Raw genomic sequence first — 20,236 nt, forward strand, 5'->3', positions numbered from 1 at the left:
CTATTCTTAAATCCCCTTTCTCACCTCCTATCCATGCTTTCTATGAAGGCAGAACTTACCAGAAATAGGGATACTGCCCTGGAGAAATTACACTTAAAAAATATTATAGTACAATTTTTGGCAGTGGGCATGCCCAATTTTCCTTTGTGCCCTGGGAAACCTTAGGAAAAATATCTTAAGATCTCAGCACTTCTGACATTAAATAAAAGCCAAAAAGGTGAATGGTCCTAGGTTTCATCATGTCTCTCCTGTCATATGTTAGACTTGGTAATCTTGTATGAAGTTCTGCATTCAAAGTTGCTACTCCACCAGCCTCCACAGGTTAGGACTTGGGGTGGGTGAACATCTCAGAATTCCTTTGCAAGATCAATTCAGCAGGATGCTGATGGTTTTATTTGATATTGAAAAAGCAAGGAGAAATGTTAGGTTTATGTCATTATGGCCACACTAGAATAAGATGTGGTGAATGTTTTTATTTTACGGACAATGCAACTTGATGTAAAAGCAGATCATGCAGTGCCAGCATGTGGGCATTCATTGGTAGGTTGGTAGTGTTGACTAGCTAGAGATCAACTGCATATCGGCTTTACTACATATGGATTCACTTGTGCGTATCAGGCATGAAATGATCAGAAGAATCCTTCGGTGCAGTTCTCAGCACGGTTGCTACATAGTACGACTGCCGTCGAATGCAGTGCCAGAAGTCATTCTGCTGTGCTCTCCGTGAGAAAGCCTTGCCGTTGGTAAAGATGAAAAGCATTGCAGGTGTCATCTTCCAAAAGCTGTACCTTGTTTTATGTAGTCCATTGAAAATGACCCAAAACCATTACTAGGAAGCTGGTTTTATTATACTGTCCCCAAGAGTTATTTTGTTCAAAACTCCAAGTTTAAGTGAAGAGGAGTCATCTGTCCACACAATAGATGTAGATAAACTTTTTTTTTTAATTTTGAAAATTGATTTCCTCCTATGTTTGTGCAGCAACTGTTTCAACTTGTCCTTAAAAAAGCTGGTTGTGAGAGTGTAGAGGACTGGGTTCAAGGCACTGTTTACTGGAAGGAAAAAAATCACTATCCAGGAAGTGATTGTGCCTGAAGAAGAAAACAAAGTATGAAAAAAAAAAAAAAGAAGAAGTTAAGGTGATACATAGGCACAGAATACAAGTAATACTTTGCAGTCGGTGCTACTTATGAAAGAGCTAGCTAGTACATTTAAGTTTCCTCTCACCGCACTGAAAATCTCTTTGTTGGAAGAGCACAGGAGCTTGGATTCAAGGTCCTGCCATTTAACTTTCTTGAGTTGCAATAACTAATTTGTAGGTTGTTGTGAGGCCAAACAAGAGCAGATAAGTGGAAACACTTTGTAAACTATAAATTGCTATATAATGTACTCCTTTTGCTCTTTATTACTTTCCTTTATAGAAAAGTAAGAGAATGAGAAAATAATTCTTAATCAATAGAACAGGATTCAGCCAACTTCTGGTCCAGGAGCCAGATATGACCTTGCTCTTAACCCATCCAGTATCCAAGGTTTATTGTCCTGCTCTGTTACTCCTGCTGTCGTATCATCCTATAAGTGGAGACTGTAGATCTGAAGAACTGAAAGCAACGCACCCCCCAGACTTGATGGATTCCTTCTGTGCGCAGCCTCACAAATGCCAATAGAATGTTCAGGAAAAGAGGCTCAAGTTCCTCGTGAGGAGAAATTTGGAATGATAGTGTCCTTCCTGAGTGTATCATTTGCTTGGTTAGAAGTACATGTATTTTTAAAGATACATTTAAAAGCGCATTTAAAAGCAGCCTGCTCCCATGGTCAGACACCTCTTGCCTGTGTGACCGCAGGCAAATCACTTATGCTCCCTGGCCTCACCTGCTCTGCCTGATTTCGGGGGCTGGGCCTTTGTCAGCCCTGTTGATATCCCTTTCAGCACCAATGTCTGTGATTGTCAAACCCCACCCCATGATGCTGCCCCCTGCCACCTTTTCCATGTTTCAAAGATCTCCCAGCCTGGGTGAGAGCTAGATAGTAAGGCCAGTGATACTTTCTCTCACTGTCCTCTGTCTCCCTCTCCTCCTCCTCCACCCCTTAACTTTCTTATCTTTTAACCACTGTCATTTTGTTCTTCTCTGATCCTTCTTTGCTCCTAATATCCTTTTCTTTCTTCCCTTCTCTGTCTTTTCCATTTCATCTCTGACTGCTCAGCTGACGACCTTCTCTCGTCTGTTCTTTTCTCCTTCCCTTTTTCCCTCCCTTCTCCTTTTCCACATTTGCTTCCCTCTTTTCCCATCCCATCTTCTCTTCTTTGTCCTCATTTTTTTTTAGCTGAAAAAGAATATAAAAGGAAAAAATATAAATTTTAGCCTATCTTAGACTTATTAAACAAAGTTTGTATTATCTGTCTTTAATTTAAAATAATTAGATGATCTTAATAGTTAATGATTGAAGAAAAACAAAGTAAATTGCCTTTTGTCTGTCGTGCCCCCAAAGGGAGTTGCAATCAAAACTCGATGCCTTGTAGCTGGCCCCTGCTTTTGATTAAAGACAAGCAGCCTGCACAAGTTCCACAGGTAAGTTCCACTCTGAATGGGACCTTCCGTTCAGTGTCAGGGAGACTCCCTAATTTAAGATGAGCAGCTGAGTTCTGGGATAGGAGGGCTAAAGCTGGCTTATCTTTTGGGTTGACCCCAGGTACTATCAGTGATGTGTCATGACCAGTAGAGTTTGTGGAGGGTGGGGACAGGGTGGGTTTAGGTCCATGAGCGCAGCATTTTCTACAATGCTATGGGAAGTTGGGCAAGCAAGAAGGGACTTTATCAAGTGTGATAAAGACTTTTCTCTTAGGACCACTGAGGTGTTCAAGACAAACCTCAAAGTACTGAATTATAAATGTAGTGAAAAACTGGTGTGTGACCCAATGATATTTCCATAGGACATTTTTTCCTGTTCTAGTTGGCTTCATTGAGGTAGTTATTAAGTTCATTATCACATAAAGTGTCTTAGACTCTCTGAGGATGATGGTCACTCCTGCTGCCATTAGGTACCTTTGGTCACCAGACATCTCTGGATTCTAGATCACAGAGTATTGTGGGCTGAACTGTGTCCCTGAAGTTTTATGTGTCAGAAACTTGGCCCCCTACTGTGACTGTTAAGAGGGTGGGAAATCCTATTATGGTAATTGAAAGGTGGAGCCTTGAAGAGGTGATTGGATTGTAGGACCATGCAGTAGTGAATGGATTAAAAATGGTGGTCAGGGGCGTGGTTCTGAGGGCTTTAAAAGAAGAGCGCATGAGAGGTTCGTCTCTCTCTGCTTCCACCATCTTGCAATACGAGGGGTCACTGTTGCCACCACCAGATGTGTTCCTTGGACTTCAGACTTCCCAGCCTCAGAAACTGTAAGCAACAAATTTTGTTTTCTTTATAAACCACCTAGTTTCACATATTTTGTTACAAGCAACAGAAATGGACTAATACACCCCAATATCTCCAAATGTGACTGAATTTGGTGATTGGGCTTTTAAAGAGGTGATTAAGTTAAAATGAGGTCATTAGGGTGGGTCTTATTCCAATCTGGCTGGTGTTTTTATAAGAAGAGAACATTTGAACACATGAAGAGATACCAGGGATGTGCACACAGAGAAAAGGCCATGTAAGGACACAGCAAAAGGGGCCATCTCTGTAAGACAACGAGAAGCCCCAGGAGTAACCCAACCTGATGACACTTTGATCTTGGATGTCTAGCCTTGAGAACTGTGAAAAAAATAAATAAATTTCTGTGTTACCTTGTTATGGCAGCCCCAGAAAACTAATTCAGAGAGGAAATGCCTCAAGGAGTTAACAGACTTACAAAATATTAAACGTGAAAGTAATTTGAGAGACTGTCTAGAAATAGTCTAGGTGAGGTGAGGTGAGCTCTCTAAACTCCCTCTACAGGTCAGTGGTGGATTAGGATAGGGACCTGGGACTCCTGCCTCATTCCCTGAGGGATCCTTCTCTCACCATGTGAGGCTGCCTTCTCCCTCCTCTGAGAGATGGGGGTGCCTGCGGTGGGGAAGGGCATCAAAAGGTGTGGAGACACGAGTGGGGAGGGGGATGATAAATCCCATCCATTCCACCATCCTTGGACGAAGCTCAGCTTCTTTAATTGAAAAAGCATTTATTGAATAGCACTACATACAAAGCACTGTGGAAAATGCAAAGATAAATAAGACATGCTCCCCACCCTCCTGGAGCTTATAATCTGAAGGGAACAGTGGACTCATTCAAAAATAGTGCTGATATGAGGCAGTTCAAATGAGGCTAGTAAGTGAGGTCATGGACATTTAAGCAACCGGGTTGGATGGAGGTGGGGTGGGGAGAGGTCTGGAATGCCACCATGGGAGAGAGAATATTTGGGTTGGGGCTCGAAGGATGACAGGGGCTAGAATTTTATAGATTGAAAGTATAATCCAGGTGGAGGGAACAGCTTCGCAAAGGCTGATGTCTTATCAGAAAAGTGCAGAAGAAAAAAGCCTGATCATTCCAATGGGCCTGGATCACAGGATATATGAGGATGTGGTAGGAGGTAAGAAATATAACAAAGTTAATCCTAGTATTTGGACTTTATTCTGTGAGCAATGGAGGCCAATGGACATTTAAGTCCTACTGAATTTTAATGTTAGGATGTAAAAATTGAGATGTCCAAATAGTGGTAATAGATTGGAGACTGTTCATCAAGTGAACATCTGTGACCATTAACATTTAATTAACTCTGCTCCTCATGTACACCTGGCTCTCCCCAAGTGACCTCACACACATTTTTATGGCTTCTGCTCTCACTATCCAGCAAAGGCTCTCGTGTATTCAGCCCTGATCTCCCTCCTCCTGACTTTCACTTCCACGTTTTACATGGTTTAAGGGACGTCTACGCCTGGTGTGGGGACGAAGCTGATCGGTTAAGGGGATGCGGTGGACATTGTGGGTCATCTGCAGCAAGGCATTTGACAAGGCCTCATGTGACTTCTGCACAGCCAGAGGGACACAGGTTGTTACAGCTGTTTGTCATTTGTGCATTCATCACTCTTTGATAAGGGCTTTTGGTGTGTCAGTCACCAGGCTTGACACTGGAGTACCAAGATGAACAAGACACAATTCCTGCCCTGGATCAGCTCCCCAGGTAGATCTTCAATCGGCTGAAACAATGAGTAGAAGATGATTTCAAACTCTGTTTCACCGAGAGCTGGGTTCAAACCCTGGGTGACCACTGGAGGGCTGTGAACTCTAGATCCCAGAAAGGGCTTCACGTAAAATCCTAACTTGTAAAAGCTGATTTTCTTTGGTTAAAGTTGGGGTCTGTGTTGGGAACCTGGCCTTTTCAGTGAGGCACTTCCTGGGAACATCTAGCACTCCACAGAGCCCATGCAGAGGCCTTAGCCCCTAGAGACCAAATCCTGGGGTCGGGGTGGAACCTGGGCATGTATATTTTGATTTTTTTTTTATGTGTACCCCTGGTTAAAGCTATCTAGCTCAGGCAGAAGCAAGATGCTCAAACTTAGTTTTTCTCTAGCTCCTGTTTTTTACTCTTTTTGGCTGGATTGTACCACTACCCAGCTTCTATCTTGGAATACCGACGATAAAACACTGGGGGAAGTAATAACTCCTTGTACGGAAGCCGTAGGTATTTATGGAGAATTTAGGATGTGTAAGGAACTGTCCTAGATCCTGGCCTCATCAAACAAAGGGCATGAGAAGCACAATGTACTTGGGAAGGATGGAAGGGACTGACCTGGTATTTCCACCCTGAAGAGGGAAAGGATTTTAATTACAAATACAGGAATCCAGCAGATGGCATCAGAGAACACGATAAAAAAGAAACGATTTGCAACAGCCAACTCTCTTCCAAGGTGATAGCTCACTTCCGTGGTCTGCAAGGAGGTTTTTTGAATGGAACAGAACATGGTAATATAGGAAAACACAATGATGAGAAAAGCCAGCAAGTTCACACCTGTTGGGAAAAGCACACCTCTTAACATCTCAGGTGGATAAGTCAATAATAAAAATACTGTGGCCTTAGCCCCTTACACTGGTACTTCCAAGCAGCGTTCTCTTGTATAAGCCCAGTGGTGTTCAGCTAAAATCCCGAGTTCAAGGAACTAAGATAAAGGAATTGGGTTTGCCAGATCAAAAAGAGACTTCAAATATATAAACCCTTTATGAAGAATTAAAGACTTCTGCAATTCAGATATAGGTATGGCATGAAGTAAACACTGACTTTTTTAAAGCATGAAAAGAGCTACCTTTTTTTTAGCTTTCACATGTTCAAACCTTAAGGGGTTATTTTAATCATACACACAAAAATAAATACAACCCCATTTCTTTATCTTATGAATATGAATAAGATAACTTTGGAATTTATCATAAGCATAATTCCTTCAGAAATATTATTCGTCATGTTTTTTGGTCTTAAATAAAATAATACGTAGAACAAAACTACATTTTTATTTTTCTTCAGGTTGCTTACAGTAATTTAAATTACTATGATTCAGAACATGTTAGACTCATTTTAGGAAAAAGAAAGAAATAAGAAAAAAGTAAAAAATTCAACTGTATGAATCACTCTTTTGGGGCCAAATATATTCACAAGATTCTCACTTAATGCTGCTATCCCCTGTAAGGCTGACTTCTTAGTTTCTTAGTTTGCTTTATTCTTGCTGTAATAAAATTCCTAAGAGTGATCATCTCATTCCTCATAGTGAACATACGATTTGCATATATTTTCAAAGTTGTTTAAAAAATGTTCATCTGAACCTAGGCTGTATGTGTGACTGGTGAAGTCTAGGGAAAAAATACTTGAAATTTAAGGTGATCTGTTATTTTTATCAAAAACATTTCATACCACATGGAATCTTACTGTGGAGCCATACAGTAGAATTATATAAAACTGGTTTGTCTTAGGTCCTTTGTCAGAAGGTTTAGTAAAGTATAAAACAAAGCGACTATGTTAGAATGTCCTCCTCCAGTCCAAATTCTGAAAACAGACATAGAGATGGGACAAAAGTGTATGCTCTAAATGCAGTAGAGTAATGCATTTAAGATGTTAACAATAGAGGAAACTGGGTGGGGTGTATATGGAAACTTGTATATCCTTGCAACTTTTTGCTAAAATTAAAACTATTCTCAAATAAAAAGTAAATTAAAATATTGTGTATTCTTATATTCATCATTTATCTAGAGCTCTAGGACTCCTTTGCTCACGTGCAAACAGATGATGCTGGTATGTGTGTGTGTGTGTGTATCTCTTTATCTATCTGGAATATATCACAGTTACTTAACCCCTTTCAGCCAACCCCCCTGTCTTCATTGTAAGATCCAGCCACATTGAACTTCTTTGGCTCCTCATCTCATCCTGTTCCCTGGCTCTGGGCCTCTGCATCCACTGTGTCTTTTCCTGGAACATAGCCCCTGCCCGCCTCCTCTGCCTTCACTTGGCTGGTGCCTTTTCATCCTTTGGGCCTCAGTTTGGATTTATTTCTACTGGAAAGCCTTTCCTGGTCCTCAGATCTGGGGCTCCTAGAACACTCTGTACTCTTCCATCACAGCATTTATCAGCCTGTGATGTAAAGCCACGTTTCCTTGTTTGCATCCTCCTCTCTGGTCTGTAGGGTCTGTGAGAGCCAAATATGTTGTATCTTCAGTACCCAGTATAGTACACAGCCGATAGTCGGTGCTAAATGGGTACTCGTTGAATCAATGAATGTCATATTCTGTGTGTGTGTGCGTGTCAGGGAGGGTCTCTATTAAGTGCACCTGTCCTGGGAGCAATGAGAAAATGAGTCATGATATACAGATACATGAAATATAAAGAATGGCCCACAATATCCTGGGAAAGATATATCTATGAACAAATAGCTACCAGTCAGGGTAGGTGTGAGCAGTATTATGAAAATGTTGCAAAGAAAGTGTTTTATTTTTCAGAGGAGGAAGAGAAGTAGATGGAGAAGAGCTGGGAACGATGGTTAGGACCATTCATGATGAGTTTTAAGTGACTAATTTAAATGACCTTGGATAGTAGGAGGGAGCTATTGAAAGTCTCTGAGCAGAGGCATACACAGTTGTTTTGATAACCACAGAGATTAAAACAGTGATAGTGAACAGAAAAATGGGAGGAGGGGGAAGACCCCGGGGGGAGAAAAGACCAGAAATGGTTAAGGTTGAGGTATTGAAGTTTTAAACTAAGGCAACAGCAGTGGGCAGAGGCTAGAAGGACAGAAGACAGAGCAAATTTTGATAAAAACTATTTAATTTAGAAAAGGGCAATAGAGCTTGCTGACAACTTGGATGAGTGGGAAAAGATGGGAGGGAGAGTTAAAATGAAAATACTGCCCTAGTTAAAGAGAGGACATGGGAATGGCCTTAATTTTAAGCAGGAGTGACACATATTAGAAACTAGAAAAAAGTTTTTAACTTTAAAGACTAAACTTGTTATTCATTTGTAAGAGAATGTACAGTCTTTTCTAAAAAAATTAGGGGGAATTAAGAAAACTGAAAAAGAAAGAAGTTTATTAAGCATCCTTTCAGTGCTGGCTTAAAAGCTATATTTACCAAAAAGCAATAAACCTACCTGGTATTTCCATTTAGATATCTCCTGCTAGTTAGTTCAGAATTTTAGTATAATTTTTTAACTCATAACTACATTGTAAAAGAACATGACTTCAAATAACTTGGTAGGGTTCCAGGACTAGGCATTACACTAGAATTCCTCCAGCTCATAGTTACCACACATAAACATGAAATCAAAAGATTTCTGGATAATAAAAAGATCATCCAGAAATCCTGATAGTACATCTTTGCTTTCCACACTAAATCTCTATAATAAAAGTTAAATAAAAACTTTTATGAATACATAGTGAGAACTTTTCTTTAAAAAGTACCCAGTCTTGACTATATTAATTTCCAAAATAGACAAATCTGCCTTTGCTGAAATTTAAGGTATTTCTATCAAAATTATGTTTTTCCAGGAAATGAAGAAGATTATTTACCTAGGAAAATTCCAAGAGAATACCCTTTGCTTCCAATATCTTCTGTCTGATCATAATAAAGTGGGAAGCATACTCCATTTTTCCCATAAAAGTTTCCAAAATAGTCCTCATTCCAAAATGGAATTATAGCTATTAAAAGTCCCGCCATCCAGATGCAAATGAGGGCGGCCACGGTCTGCCGTTTTCCAGGACGAATGGTACTGAAGGGGAAGACAATGACCAGGAACTTCTCCAGAGTCAAGTAGGTCAGCAGCAGGACAGAGACTTCGGTGGACAGCATGGCCAGGAGCCCCATCAGGCGACACTGTAAACTCTCCATCCACAGCAAGGCGTGCTTCTGGTACTGCCCTCGGTATTTGATATCAATAAAGCCAACAAAGAACAAGTAAACACCCATCAGGCAGTCAGCACCTGCGGGAGAATCGAAACAGTGTATGTTGGTAGTTCCCAGTTTTCTGGTTAAGTCTAGTTCCAGCATTTTAGTGTTCTGATTAGGTCTAGTTCCTTCATCCTGTATTAAATGGATTAACATAAGCACCTACTAGAGTACAGACTTCAAAATCTGTACTACTTCAAAAGTACTGCACTATATCCTTGTTTTATAGTTTAAAAAGTGGGAGGGGGAATTTTTTGAAAGAGAGGAAGGGCTAATTTTTAAACAGTAAACATGTTTTACTTGCAATAGTTAATAAAGGGAATCATTTTCTGGACTTAGGGAGCATGGGTGTTATTGTAATTGAAGTTAGGCTTAATTTTACAACCCACAAAACTTCCTCCATAATCCATCACTTGCTTATCAGCTTCCTGTTACTCCATTTCCGAGACATAACCCCCTTAGGTAGATCATGCAATCTAAAACAGAGCCATAAAGAGCAGTTCCTTCATATTTAGAAGAAAAAATTTTCCCAACATATATAATTCATATTAAATGCCATTTGTTGAAGGCCAATATATGCATATAATCTAGCACACAGCTCACAGCAGATACCCTAAATCTTTTTATATAGGAAACATACTTACAACAAAGGACTTTGATGGACATAGCGTGAGTTGTATTTTCAGCTTTAATGACAGATCTCATGCCAATGACAAAAAGATTTCCAAAGCAGGTAATGAAAGCTATAACCCAGACAAATATTCTGAGGATATTGTTAGCCAAGAGGTCCTCAACTGAAGAAATGCCGTCAGTCAAGGGCATACATATTCGGACATGGGGAGCATAGGAGCAGTACCGAAAGTTTTTGAAATAACTAAAGTCAAAGGGAAAAAAAGAGTCACTTTACAGCAATGACACAGAAACTACAGTTGCAATCCTATCGGGGCTGTAACTCTACGTTAGGTGTGCAACTCGCTAGGTTTGTTTATTTTTGCTTAGTAATGTTTATGTAATTAGAAAGGTTTCCATTAAGTATTATGTTATTTAGGTTGTGTCCTTCTTTTAAAGATGAGGAACCTAAAGGACAAAGAAATTCAGTGGCTTGACTGGGGAGAGTTAAGGGAGGACATGAAAGTCTGAAATCTCAGAGTCATTAAGTATTATGTTATTCTAGGTTGTGTCCTTCTTTTAAAGATGAGGAACCTAAAGGACATAGAAATTCAGTGGCTTGACTGGGGAGAGTTAAGGGAGGACATGAAAGTCTGAAATCTCAGAGCCTCTATTTTTACCTCCATCACATTGGATTATTCTCTAGGGTGTTATAAAAAGTAGATTATCATTGTGAGATTGATCTCTAGCAAACATTCAGGAGCTTGGGTATGGGATGTAAGGAACCTATTGTAACTCACTAAAAGCATTACCGTATTGTCCTTAGTTTTAAACACCGAGGTCTGCTCACTTTAGCCTTCCTTCCCCTGACACTGGCAGGAAGGGAGGCTCTCTGAGACTAGGAAAGTTCAGTCTCACTGGAGCTGGCAGGACAAGCAGCCGCCTTGAATGTGGATTTCTTACCAGGGTCTGAAAGGGCTTAAGCAATTTCTAGAGGATAATGTAGGTTTGCCTGTGGTCAGCGTATTTACAGTCTGGGTAGGGGTATGGGTATGTCGAGTCTTCCCTGGACATTGCCAGGGCTTCTCCCTCCCTCCGTTCAGGTCAACTCAAATGTCACATCAGTCTGACTTCCACCTAAACCACCTAAATCCTTCTCTATCCCTTTCTCTTGTTTCACTTATCTTCATAGCATTTATTAACTGTTTATTTGTTTGCTCATTTACTCTCTGGTTCTTAAAGCTAAATGGAGGCTCCATGGGACAGATATTCTCTCTCTTGTTCATTACTGTGTTCTCTGCATCTAGAATGGTGCCTGGCACATGGTAGGTACTCAGCAAATATTTCTTGGATGAGCAAATGGATGATGGATAATTTAGTGCTGGATGGATCAGGTAGAAAAATAGGAGGTAATCCCTGCCCTCAAGTATCTTACTTTTAGGCTTCCTAATATCTGGCATTCAGTGAAAGGAACTTGACATATGACTTTCTTATTTGCTTGGAATCCCTGGCACACCCTTGACTTGGCCTCTTGGTTATTTTAGGATTGTATTATATCCCCTGTCTTCGATAGAGCCACCTTGGGTCTCTAAGGGGTTCAACCTCCCCTCACGCCGTGACCATACTCCTGGTTGACAGGTGGAAGGAATGGGGGTGACAGGTGGAGGTGTTTCAATAAGTGAAGAACAAGGAGATGAAAGAGGAATAAGTAGGTCACTTAGTAAGGAAGTAGCTAAGCTACCGTGCTTTCTGCTCATTGTCGCATACTTCCTGACCTTGACCTGAGATCTCTACTTAAAACAGCAGCTTCTCCATCAAGTCCTAAAAAGGTTGAATTTCTCTATTCTAAGAAGACCTCACATTCTGCCTGTAATAAGGAAATGATAGCCTCACTGAATGTTTGTCTAATGGTGCCAGAGAAATTAACAAAACCATGGGATATGCGTCAAACACTTGTCTTGTGGAAATCACACCTGCTGCACAGACATAAACAAAACGTCTCCCAAGGAGCACCTTCATATCAACCATTTCATCCACCTGCTGCACCCAACTTGTAATTTCACATCGAATTCTCCCTATTTTTGTGGATAACAATAGTTAATTTTTGAAATCATGAACACATAGATTACACATTTGATAAAGAAATGATACTGTTATAAACACATATATTAACACAACTTACACAGTGCACTTTAGCCAAATATATTAAAGTGACTTATCAAAAACTACTATAAAGATTAATTACCTCCATTCTGTAGTGCACTTAGTTACAGTAACAACACCTGGAATTTATATAGCACCTTTCTTCCTAAGGGCTCAAATCTTAGAGCAGCCGACTGCTCACTCATGTGAGGTGAATTAATGTTTCCAGGTCGCCTGAGTACCCTTTAGCCAGTAACTTCATCTTGTGTAATATGTGGCATTCTGGTACCCTGATCTCTTATTGGGCCTCAATTGGATAAACAGCATGTTTCCAGAGAGAATGGTCATTCATGTCGCACATCAAAATATTGAACTCTATTTGAACAGGGACCAAAGGTGACAAAATTAAAAAGTTCTCAATAAAAAGACTGTTGTTGCATAAAAACACATTGCAGTGATACATTAGACAGTTTACACTAGAACATTCGAAACATTTCACCATGCTTTCTTTTCCATTCTTCATACATACATACATGTGAGAAAGATTCTTCATGGGTTGAAACATTTGTGTGTTTATATTTGGAATCTCTATCCTTTCCAGGTCTCTGGAAAATACGCACAATAGGTTTAATGTTTTTAGGGTTGAAATTTAATAATTGCGTTCTTTGTCCTAAATACAATGCTTCAAAAACACAATGCTTCAAAATCTTATGTTACCTATTCACATTAGGATGAAATTTTACAGTGTACTATCTTAGAAAATTGCTGTTTCTATTCGTGCCTTCTGTAAGCTGGAGCTGATTCTGTCACTTCACATGCAGAATTGCATTCTAATAGAACACTTTCACTCCTTTCTTAAGAATGGCTGTGGTGATCTGTGTGATTATGAAATTGACTCTGTGGTTTGATTTTATGAATGGGATGCCACGGTAGTTAGGGGGTTTCATTCGGGGGCTGATACTTCCAACCTGAGAGCATCACTGAAGTGAGTTTTGTGAGAATCTGAATTTAAATATGGTCATTTCTTCCTGGCCTATGTGTCTTCAGAGTGGAAAACGACAGAGGCAGCAAGAGGAGTTCCAGTTCAGGAAAATCTTTTTCTAAGACAACACTGGGAAGTGTAATTCCTTAAATTCCTCCAGGCCCCAGAAGATGTCCTTGAAAGGCTCTAGTGATCACTCCTACACTCTTAATTTATTCAGAAGCTTCTATAAATGTGGATACTTTGAAGACCTCTTTAGGATGGTGTGAATTAAGAGCTGTCATTTTCCCAGGAAACAGATGGATGGAGAGATGACAATCTAAAAAGACAAAAGCCTTTTGCTTTTAATATTTTGAAAGATGTCTGATTCTCGCTTGGTTTCTTTTTGGCTAATCCGAATAAGGATTTCTCATCATAGTTCTGAGTTTTCCTTTACCCAATGAGTCCTTCATAGAGAAACCACCTTGATCTTTAGAAGTTAGATATGAAACCTGGGGGAGCTATTATACTAATGAATTATCTCATGGCCCCTTTTGCAGAAAACTCTAAGTTCTTTCTAAAGGTTTTTTCCCACTCTTCTTTCTTTTGTTTTCTGGCTTTCTCCTGGGCTAATCAGCTTTACATGGATTGTGTGATTGTTTGCTTAATATCCTGTAGTATCCTAAAGAGCAGAGGCCACTATATTCTAATTGTCTAAGACAGTGCTATGTATAAGTTGGTGATCAATAAATGTTTTTAAAGTAAGTGTGTAAATGGAACTTAGTAAATAATTGAGGCCAAAAAAGAGAAAAGAATGAAGAAAGAAAAGTGTGCAGTAAATAGCTGCTATTTTGACTTTCGGAAAGGCATTATGTGGTGACTTGATATTCAGCTTTCAGAAATGCAGTATGTGGTAAGTGAAGGGAAGAATCATACTGTCCATATTCTGAGGTCTGCTCTTATATTTAAAAACAATAAATTATTTATAATTTTAGTTTTTTTAATATTGTAGCTTCTTGAGAGCAGGGACCAAGACTTTTTCATCAGGGGATACTCACTAATATCTGTTGAGAGAGAACCTAAATCTTACATCAATTTCCCAAAGAAAACTGTTTAGCAAGAATAAGAAGTGATGTTAAGAATTAGTCTTCGGAATTATATAAAGAAATGCTTTAGGCTGAGATCATGTAGTGCAGAATGCTTTCTGTGTTCAAACAAACGAACGAACAAACAAACAAACAAACAAACAAACTTTAGCCAGCAATGGCTCGCCCTGGGAAAGGAATCAAACGAACAAACAAACAAACAAACAAACAAACAAACTTTAGCCAGCAATGGCTCGCCCTGGGAAAGGAATCATGAAGTTTAAAAGATAGCCACAGAGTTCTTCACACCACTGACAACTAATATGGTTGAAATTCCAAAATATTACACAACATTAATTGTCTGAATGTTTACATTTGTGGGATTATTTTTTTCTTTACTTATTGGGAAGTAGAAAGCATTCATTCTAGACCAATATCAAGTAGATTCTTATAGGAAAGGGTAAAGGAGAAAAGCAGGCAAGTCTTACATAATTGTTTTTGCCAAACATTTAGTAACAAAACTACTGCAAATTTAATTCTTTGTGAAAAATTTAGAATGAAAATTTTCCATACAAACTTGGTTTTCAGGAAGAAGCTATATGTAGTTTCAAACATAGATATGGTCTTTGCACGTGTTGAATTGTAAAAATGAGGCTTTGTGGTCATTCTGCACATAATTGATGGTAATAATGATATTTAAATCATCCCAGAATGTGTGCTTCTGTGTGTGAAATACCTGTTTAAAAATAAATGTCTCCAAGTAAAGTGCATCCACTAAAATTATAATAAACATAATTGTAATATTGTACTTACAGAGACTGAAGTTGTTTAAGACTTTCAAACTGGTTCTTGGGCACATACAAAAGAGGATTGGACGACAGGTTCCTTTTTTTACCATTAAAATAAAAGGGAAGAGAAATATGAGGATGTTATTATTTTGGAAGCTCAAGATGATGCCATTTATAACTGAATATGGTGAGAAGAACTTACAGTTTTTGTAGAAGCTTTAGGTCTTTAAAAAGACACGGTGGTAGCTCCATGATCATATTGCTAGACAGATCCCTGTTGATGACAGTGAAAACCCAAAGCAATTACATTAGAAATAAATGACATAGTTATTACTCCTCACAATTATCATCATCCCGTTTGATGTCACAGAAAATTTAACAAACCTGATAACTTGTTACACAACAGCAAGGCCATGAGAGTCGCCAAATGGACATGTTTTCCATCACTTTCAGACATGTGGCATTTTGCTTATCTAGTTCCTGTCTGGAATTTCTTCTCACCCCCTCTCCAACATGTTCCCAATCTGGCTTTAATATCTACTCTGATTAATTTCCTCTGTTTTAGGTACTGTTTGTACACTTCTACCATTTATGCTTCTGTGATTCCTACTTGCTTCATATATGTGATCTCCTGTTTATGCAACAAAACTTTTTGAGGTCAAGACTTGTGACTTCTATTTATTTTGCATTCCAACTAAGATAGTATTGACTATTCAGTATCTGCCCAGACAATCTTGAATGAATAAATTCACACATTTTAAATGTATTCTTATATAAGACTATTTTTGTAGAACAAATTGAGAGTTTAGAATTAGATATGATAGGACTGGCCAACTCAGAAAGAATTGTAGGGAAGTGACTTTATGGAATGTGAAAAAGAGATCTGCTAGGATCAGAAGAAGAGTCCACAATATCCTTCTGAGCCAGAGAAGATGTGAAAGATAAAATAAATATACAATTGCCTAATTGAGAGCCAAAGAAAACATCTTACCTATTCTTGATACTTTGGAGCTGCTGATGGATATGTGAGAGTTACAAATAACTAAGACTTTGCTCTTTCTCTAAAGAAGCTTAAATTTAGAGTAAAAACTATACTATAAAACAAGAATGAAACAAGCACTGTTATAGAGGTACAAACAACACACAGAGGAAGGAGTCATCCATCTCGGCCTGGGAAATTAGGAAGCACTTGAGCAAGGCTTAATGATCTGTGGTGGAATAAGGAAGAGCAGCTTTTCAGGTGAGAACAGAGAGATGCTGGGAATTCATGACATCTTCAGCAGTCAGCAAGTTGTCCAACATGGGTGGAGGATAGAAAGATGGGAGTGCCGTGAGTACACCACAAGGCAGTGTGCTCCACAGTACAGTGCAGGCATCAGAATCACCGAGGATGCATGTGAAAAGGCCACATGCCTGTTGCCCACCCCAGAATACCACATCAGAGTCTCTCGTAAGCAGCTTGGTACCGTGTATTTAAACCAATAGCCCCTGTAATTCTTGTGATTCTTGATTCTTCTGTATGTTAACGTTTGAAAACTGTATTAAAGACTTTGCTAAATGATTGACAACAAGGAATGAGAACATTAACAGGACAGTGGCATAATATGCTCTGGGTTATGGGATGATAATTCTGTCAAAAGCTTGAAAGACAGGCTGAAAACAAAGACTTTGCTAAATGATTGACAACAAGGAATGAGAACATTAACAGGACAGTGACATAATATGCTCTGGGTTATGGGATGATAATTCTGTCAAAAGCTTGAAAGACAGGCTGAAAAGCTAGAGTTGGAGGAAGGAGACCAGATTTGGATCAGGTGAGAGCCGATGAAGGCTTAAGGGGACTTTGGCAGGGCTTTAGGTCTGAGAGTCTTAAGAGAGAGGCAGAGAAAAACGGGGAGCAGTCTTCAAGCCCGGCTGCGGGGAAGGGTGCTGATCCCACTAAGATGGCAGGTCCAGGTGAAGAAGCTGGCAACAGGGTAAGGAGCCACTGTTGGTATAGTTTTAAACAGGATACTTTTGAGGTGCTGACATGGTGCCCCAGCGTGACGTCCTGCCAACTAGGCATTCTGATCAGGTGATTCACATGAGAGGAGCACACCTGCTTCACAGCCCAGAAAGAAAGCCACAGGTGTGCACAGGCCAGAGAGAGCTTGACAACAGAGCAAGATGATGATGATTGTGTATAGACCTAGAAAATTAAAGCACACTCTTTGGAGAGAGAACTTCAGGGACCTCACATACTTGTGCTTATTCCCCCCCAGGACGGGTTTGCTGTCATGAAGGCACAGTAAAGTTACCTAACACAAACTCAAGACGTATAAATGCCTTGTTCAAGTTATATCTATCTACTTCTGAATTTCTTTTAGCTTTCTGAGACCAAGTGGATTGGAATGGATTACTGGTGGTCTTAAAAATAGCAGGCTAGTGTTTCTTAAGCCGGCTCTATTTATATATTTTTTTGGTGTTGCTCTTCCTATATGTAGAATGAGAAGAAAATTAGAAAAAATTTTCAAATGTAGACTCCATACCACTGCTTCCTTAAGTTTATATATCAAATACACTTCTGCTTGTCCTGGGCTGCTGCCCCACCCCACGCTGTAACCCAAGTTCATATCTGTCCTCCAGCACCTGGCCAGGAATGCCCCTGAGAGCAGGTCTCTTCTAAGCGAGATGTTTTTAATTTTTTGCAATAAAATGATAATATTTTTAGGTCTAATGCAGTGCCTTGCACATAGTAGGCACTTAATAAGTATTTGTGGATTTATGATGTTCATTATGCTTATTAATTAGATTGAATTTTCTTAATTATTTATAAATTATTTTAATAATTACTCATTGAGTTATTTTTCCTAGTCTTTTCTGGATTTCAAAACAAGATATAAAGAATGGGGGAGAGATTAATTAGGAAATTAATTTCTATTTTAAGGCCTCAATCAGGAGGATGAGTTCTCTACCCTAATCATCACTATTTATAATGGTCTAATGATATGCAATTATGTGAGGAGCAATGAATTAATAACAAGACAAAGGTTTTTTAAAAGTCTTATATCTACAAAACATGTTTGAACAGAAAAAAATTTACATGAGCTCTCTGAACATTTTTCAACAAGCCTAATCCTCCTCATTCTAGACATCTGTGTTTGCTTAACCTTCTGAAGAAGCCATAATTTCTCAAGAGATGATAAACATCTTTGTTCCTTTGTTCAGCTATAATTAATTAATATTATTTCAGTTAGTCAGTTATTTATTCAGCAAACATTTATTGAGAACTAACTATACTCCAGTCACTACAGATAAATGATCCCTGCACTTAAGAAGCTATGGAAAACTCATTTACTCCCAAACACACGTAGACATGAAATTGCCCAAAGGAAATAGGTAGGGAAACTAAGGTAGGCTAAATTCATACTAAGCCCACTGTCTGATTTTAATGTGCTTATGACTTTAGGATAATGTTGATTTTCTTAATTGATTTTTAATATCCAATAGTCTACAGGATTTTGATTGCTACTAGTGGAAATGCAGTCTCACTAGTCATTTAAATTTATAATCTTGGAAGAAGCAATCATATTTTCCTAGTAGACGATGCTACTTACAGTTCTCCTAAATTTTTTAATGAAGAAAATGTCTTCTCTGGAACAAAATCAATTTGATTTCTAGGCAGAAACCTGTAAGACATGGCGAGAGTCAGCACTGTGGGTTTGCGTCTGCTGCAATAATCAGTTCTCACTGGGAGATGCCATTGATCTGGATGTAATTTAAGAAGTCTCCTTTGAAGTCTCAAAGGGAGACATCATCTGGTGTGGAGCCTGGGGCAGGAGTTTCTCACTGAGGACATCCACATGTTCTCTCCAGGAAGTGCTGCCAGGAGCAATCTGAGCTGAGTGTGGTCTATAAAGCTGCACTTTGTTCGGATTCTGATTATTTTAGAAAGTGTCTCTTTCTAATTTTTCTTTTCCATTCATTTTCTGACCACCCATCCAATCAATAAACATTACTAAATGCTTAGTATATATGGAAAACTATAATTAAAACAAAACCAAAATACTTGTGTTTCTAACCTTACCAGTGCAAACGTGCCAATTGAACAATCCATCTGCCTCCCCGCCCCATAAAAAAAATAATGAGAAATTAGCACCAACAATTAGAATCTAGATGTTTTTCCATTTAGAATGAAATTATAATTTTTTTCTCTAGAAAGACATATAGCCATAAGAGACTTTGGCAGCAACAGCTCATCCTTGTATAGCTAACCACTTTTCCATACATTACCTCATTCCATTGGTGACCAAGGGGTTAGGAAACTGGAACTTTCAGGTACCAGTTCAGCTACGAAAGTGCACAGAAATGATGATTGCCTTCAGAAATGAGGAGAGTAGCTGGAGACCTAAATGGTGGGCAACTTAAGGCTCAACCCCACCATCAAAATCAATAAATCAGCATGTACATTTTCTAGTATTGCAGTTTCAGACCAGCACTGTAACCAAAACACTACTTTAAAATTCTTTGTCAATGTTTTCTTTTAATTTCCAAATCTATAGGGTTTTCCCTCATTTACTGAAGTCTGTTGTATACTTACAGCACTGTGAGCGAATCGCAGGACAGAAAGGTGGCATTTGTAAGATTTTTTATTCGATTGCCTTCCAAATCCCTGAAGGTCACAGAGGAAAATATTTTTAATATCTTTACACAAATCACATGTTTAGACATACTTTTGTTGCTATTATGGTTCTAAACTTTATTTTTACTTTATTCTGATTTTGCTATGTTTTCCTTCTAATTAGTGCAGGGCCAATATAATTAATATGATGCTTCTTTTCCCCTTTCAATTAATGTTAGAACTTAATAAAATTGATGGAAAGGACAGCCTAACAGTTAGTGAGTGAGTGTCTTTCCATGCTGCATACCATGCTAATAATTACAATATTGCCCGATCATCATAAACTATCACCTAATAGGCTTCTAAGGTGTCAGGTGCTGTTCTGCATGCCTAACACAGCCCTCTGCCAGGATGTTATTATTACGCCCCATTTAACATATGAGGCTCTTGGAAATTCACTTTTCTTTTGATCATACAGCTAGTAAGTGGTAGAATTCACCTTCTAATCCAGATCTGTCTGAATCTAAAGCCTAGACACTTTGTCTGTGGCATCATAAATAGTCATATTCTCACATTCTCCCCAACATGAGGTAGATGTTTTGGTCTCTATTTTACTGAAGGAGAAACTTGGGTGAAAGTTATCCTGCACATACTGAGCGCCAG

General features: G+C 39.0%; 1 protein-coding gene across 2 annotated transcripts in view; it reads right to left on the reverse strand.

The window, feature by feature from the left end:
• Window positions 1–365: 365 nt before the first annotated feature.
• RXFP2 (relaxin/insulin-like family peptide receptor 2) overlaps window positions 366–20,236 on the reverse strand; it is a 65,870-nt gene continuing 45,999 nt past the window's right edge. The window contains exons 10-18 of one of the 2 annotated variants that reach the window (XM_008585786.1): window positions 19,553–19,624; window positions 18,570–18,641; window positions 15,176–15,247; window positions 14,999–15,070; window positions 12,673–12,744; window positions 10,033–10,262; window positions 9,013–9,423; window positions 5,760–5,978; window positions 366–1,089 (exon numbers count right to left, since the gene is read on the reverse strand). In XM_008585786.1, coding sequence (XP_008584008.1) covers window positions 830–1,089; window positions 5,760–5,978; window positions 9,013–9,423; window positions 10,033–10,262; window positions 12,673–12,744; window positions 14,999–15,070; window positions 15,176–15,247; window positions 18,570–18,641; window positions 19,553–19,624 — 1,480 coding nt within the window. In that variant the 3' untranslated portion in view covers window positions 366–829. The remainder of the gene's footprint in view (window positions 1,090–5,759; window positions 5,979–9,012; window positions 9,424–10,032; window positions 10,263–12,672; window positions 12,745–14,998; window positions 15,071–15,175; window positions 15,248–18,569; window positions 18,642–19,552; window positions 19,625–20,236) is intronic. The other variant, XM_008585787.1, reaches the window with a different exon arrangement.

The sequence above is a fragment of the Galeopterus variegatus genome, unplaced genomic scaffold, assembly GCF_000696425.1.
Source record: "Galeopterus variegatus unplaced genomic scaffold, G_variegatus-3.0.2 Scaffold3712, whole genome shotgun sequence".
Classification (NCBI taxonomy): domain Eukaryota; kingdom Metazoa; phylum Chordata; class Mammalia; order Dermoptera; family Cynocephalidae; genus Galeopterus; species Galeopterus variegatus.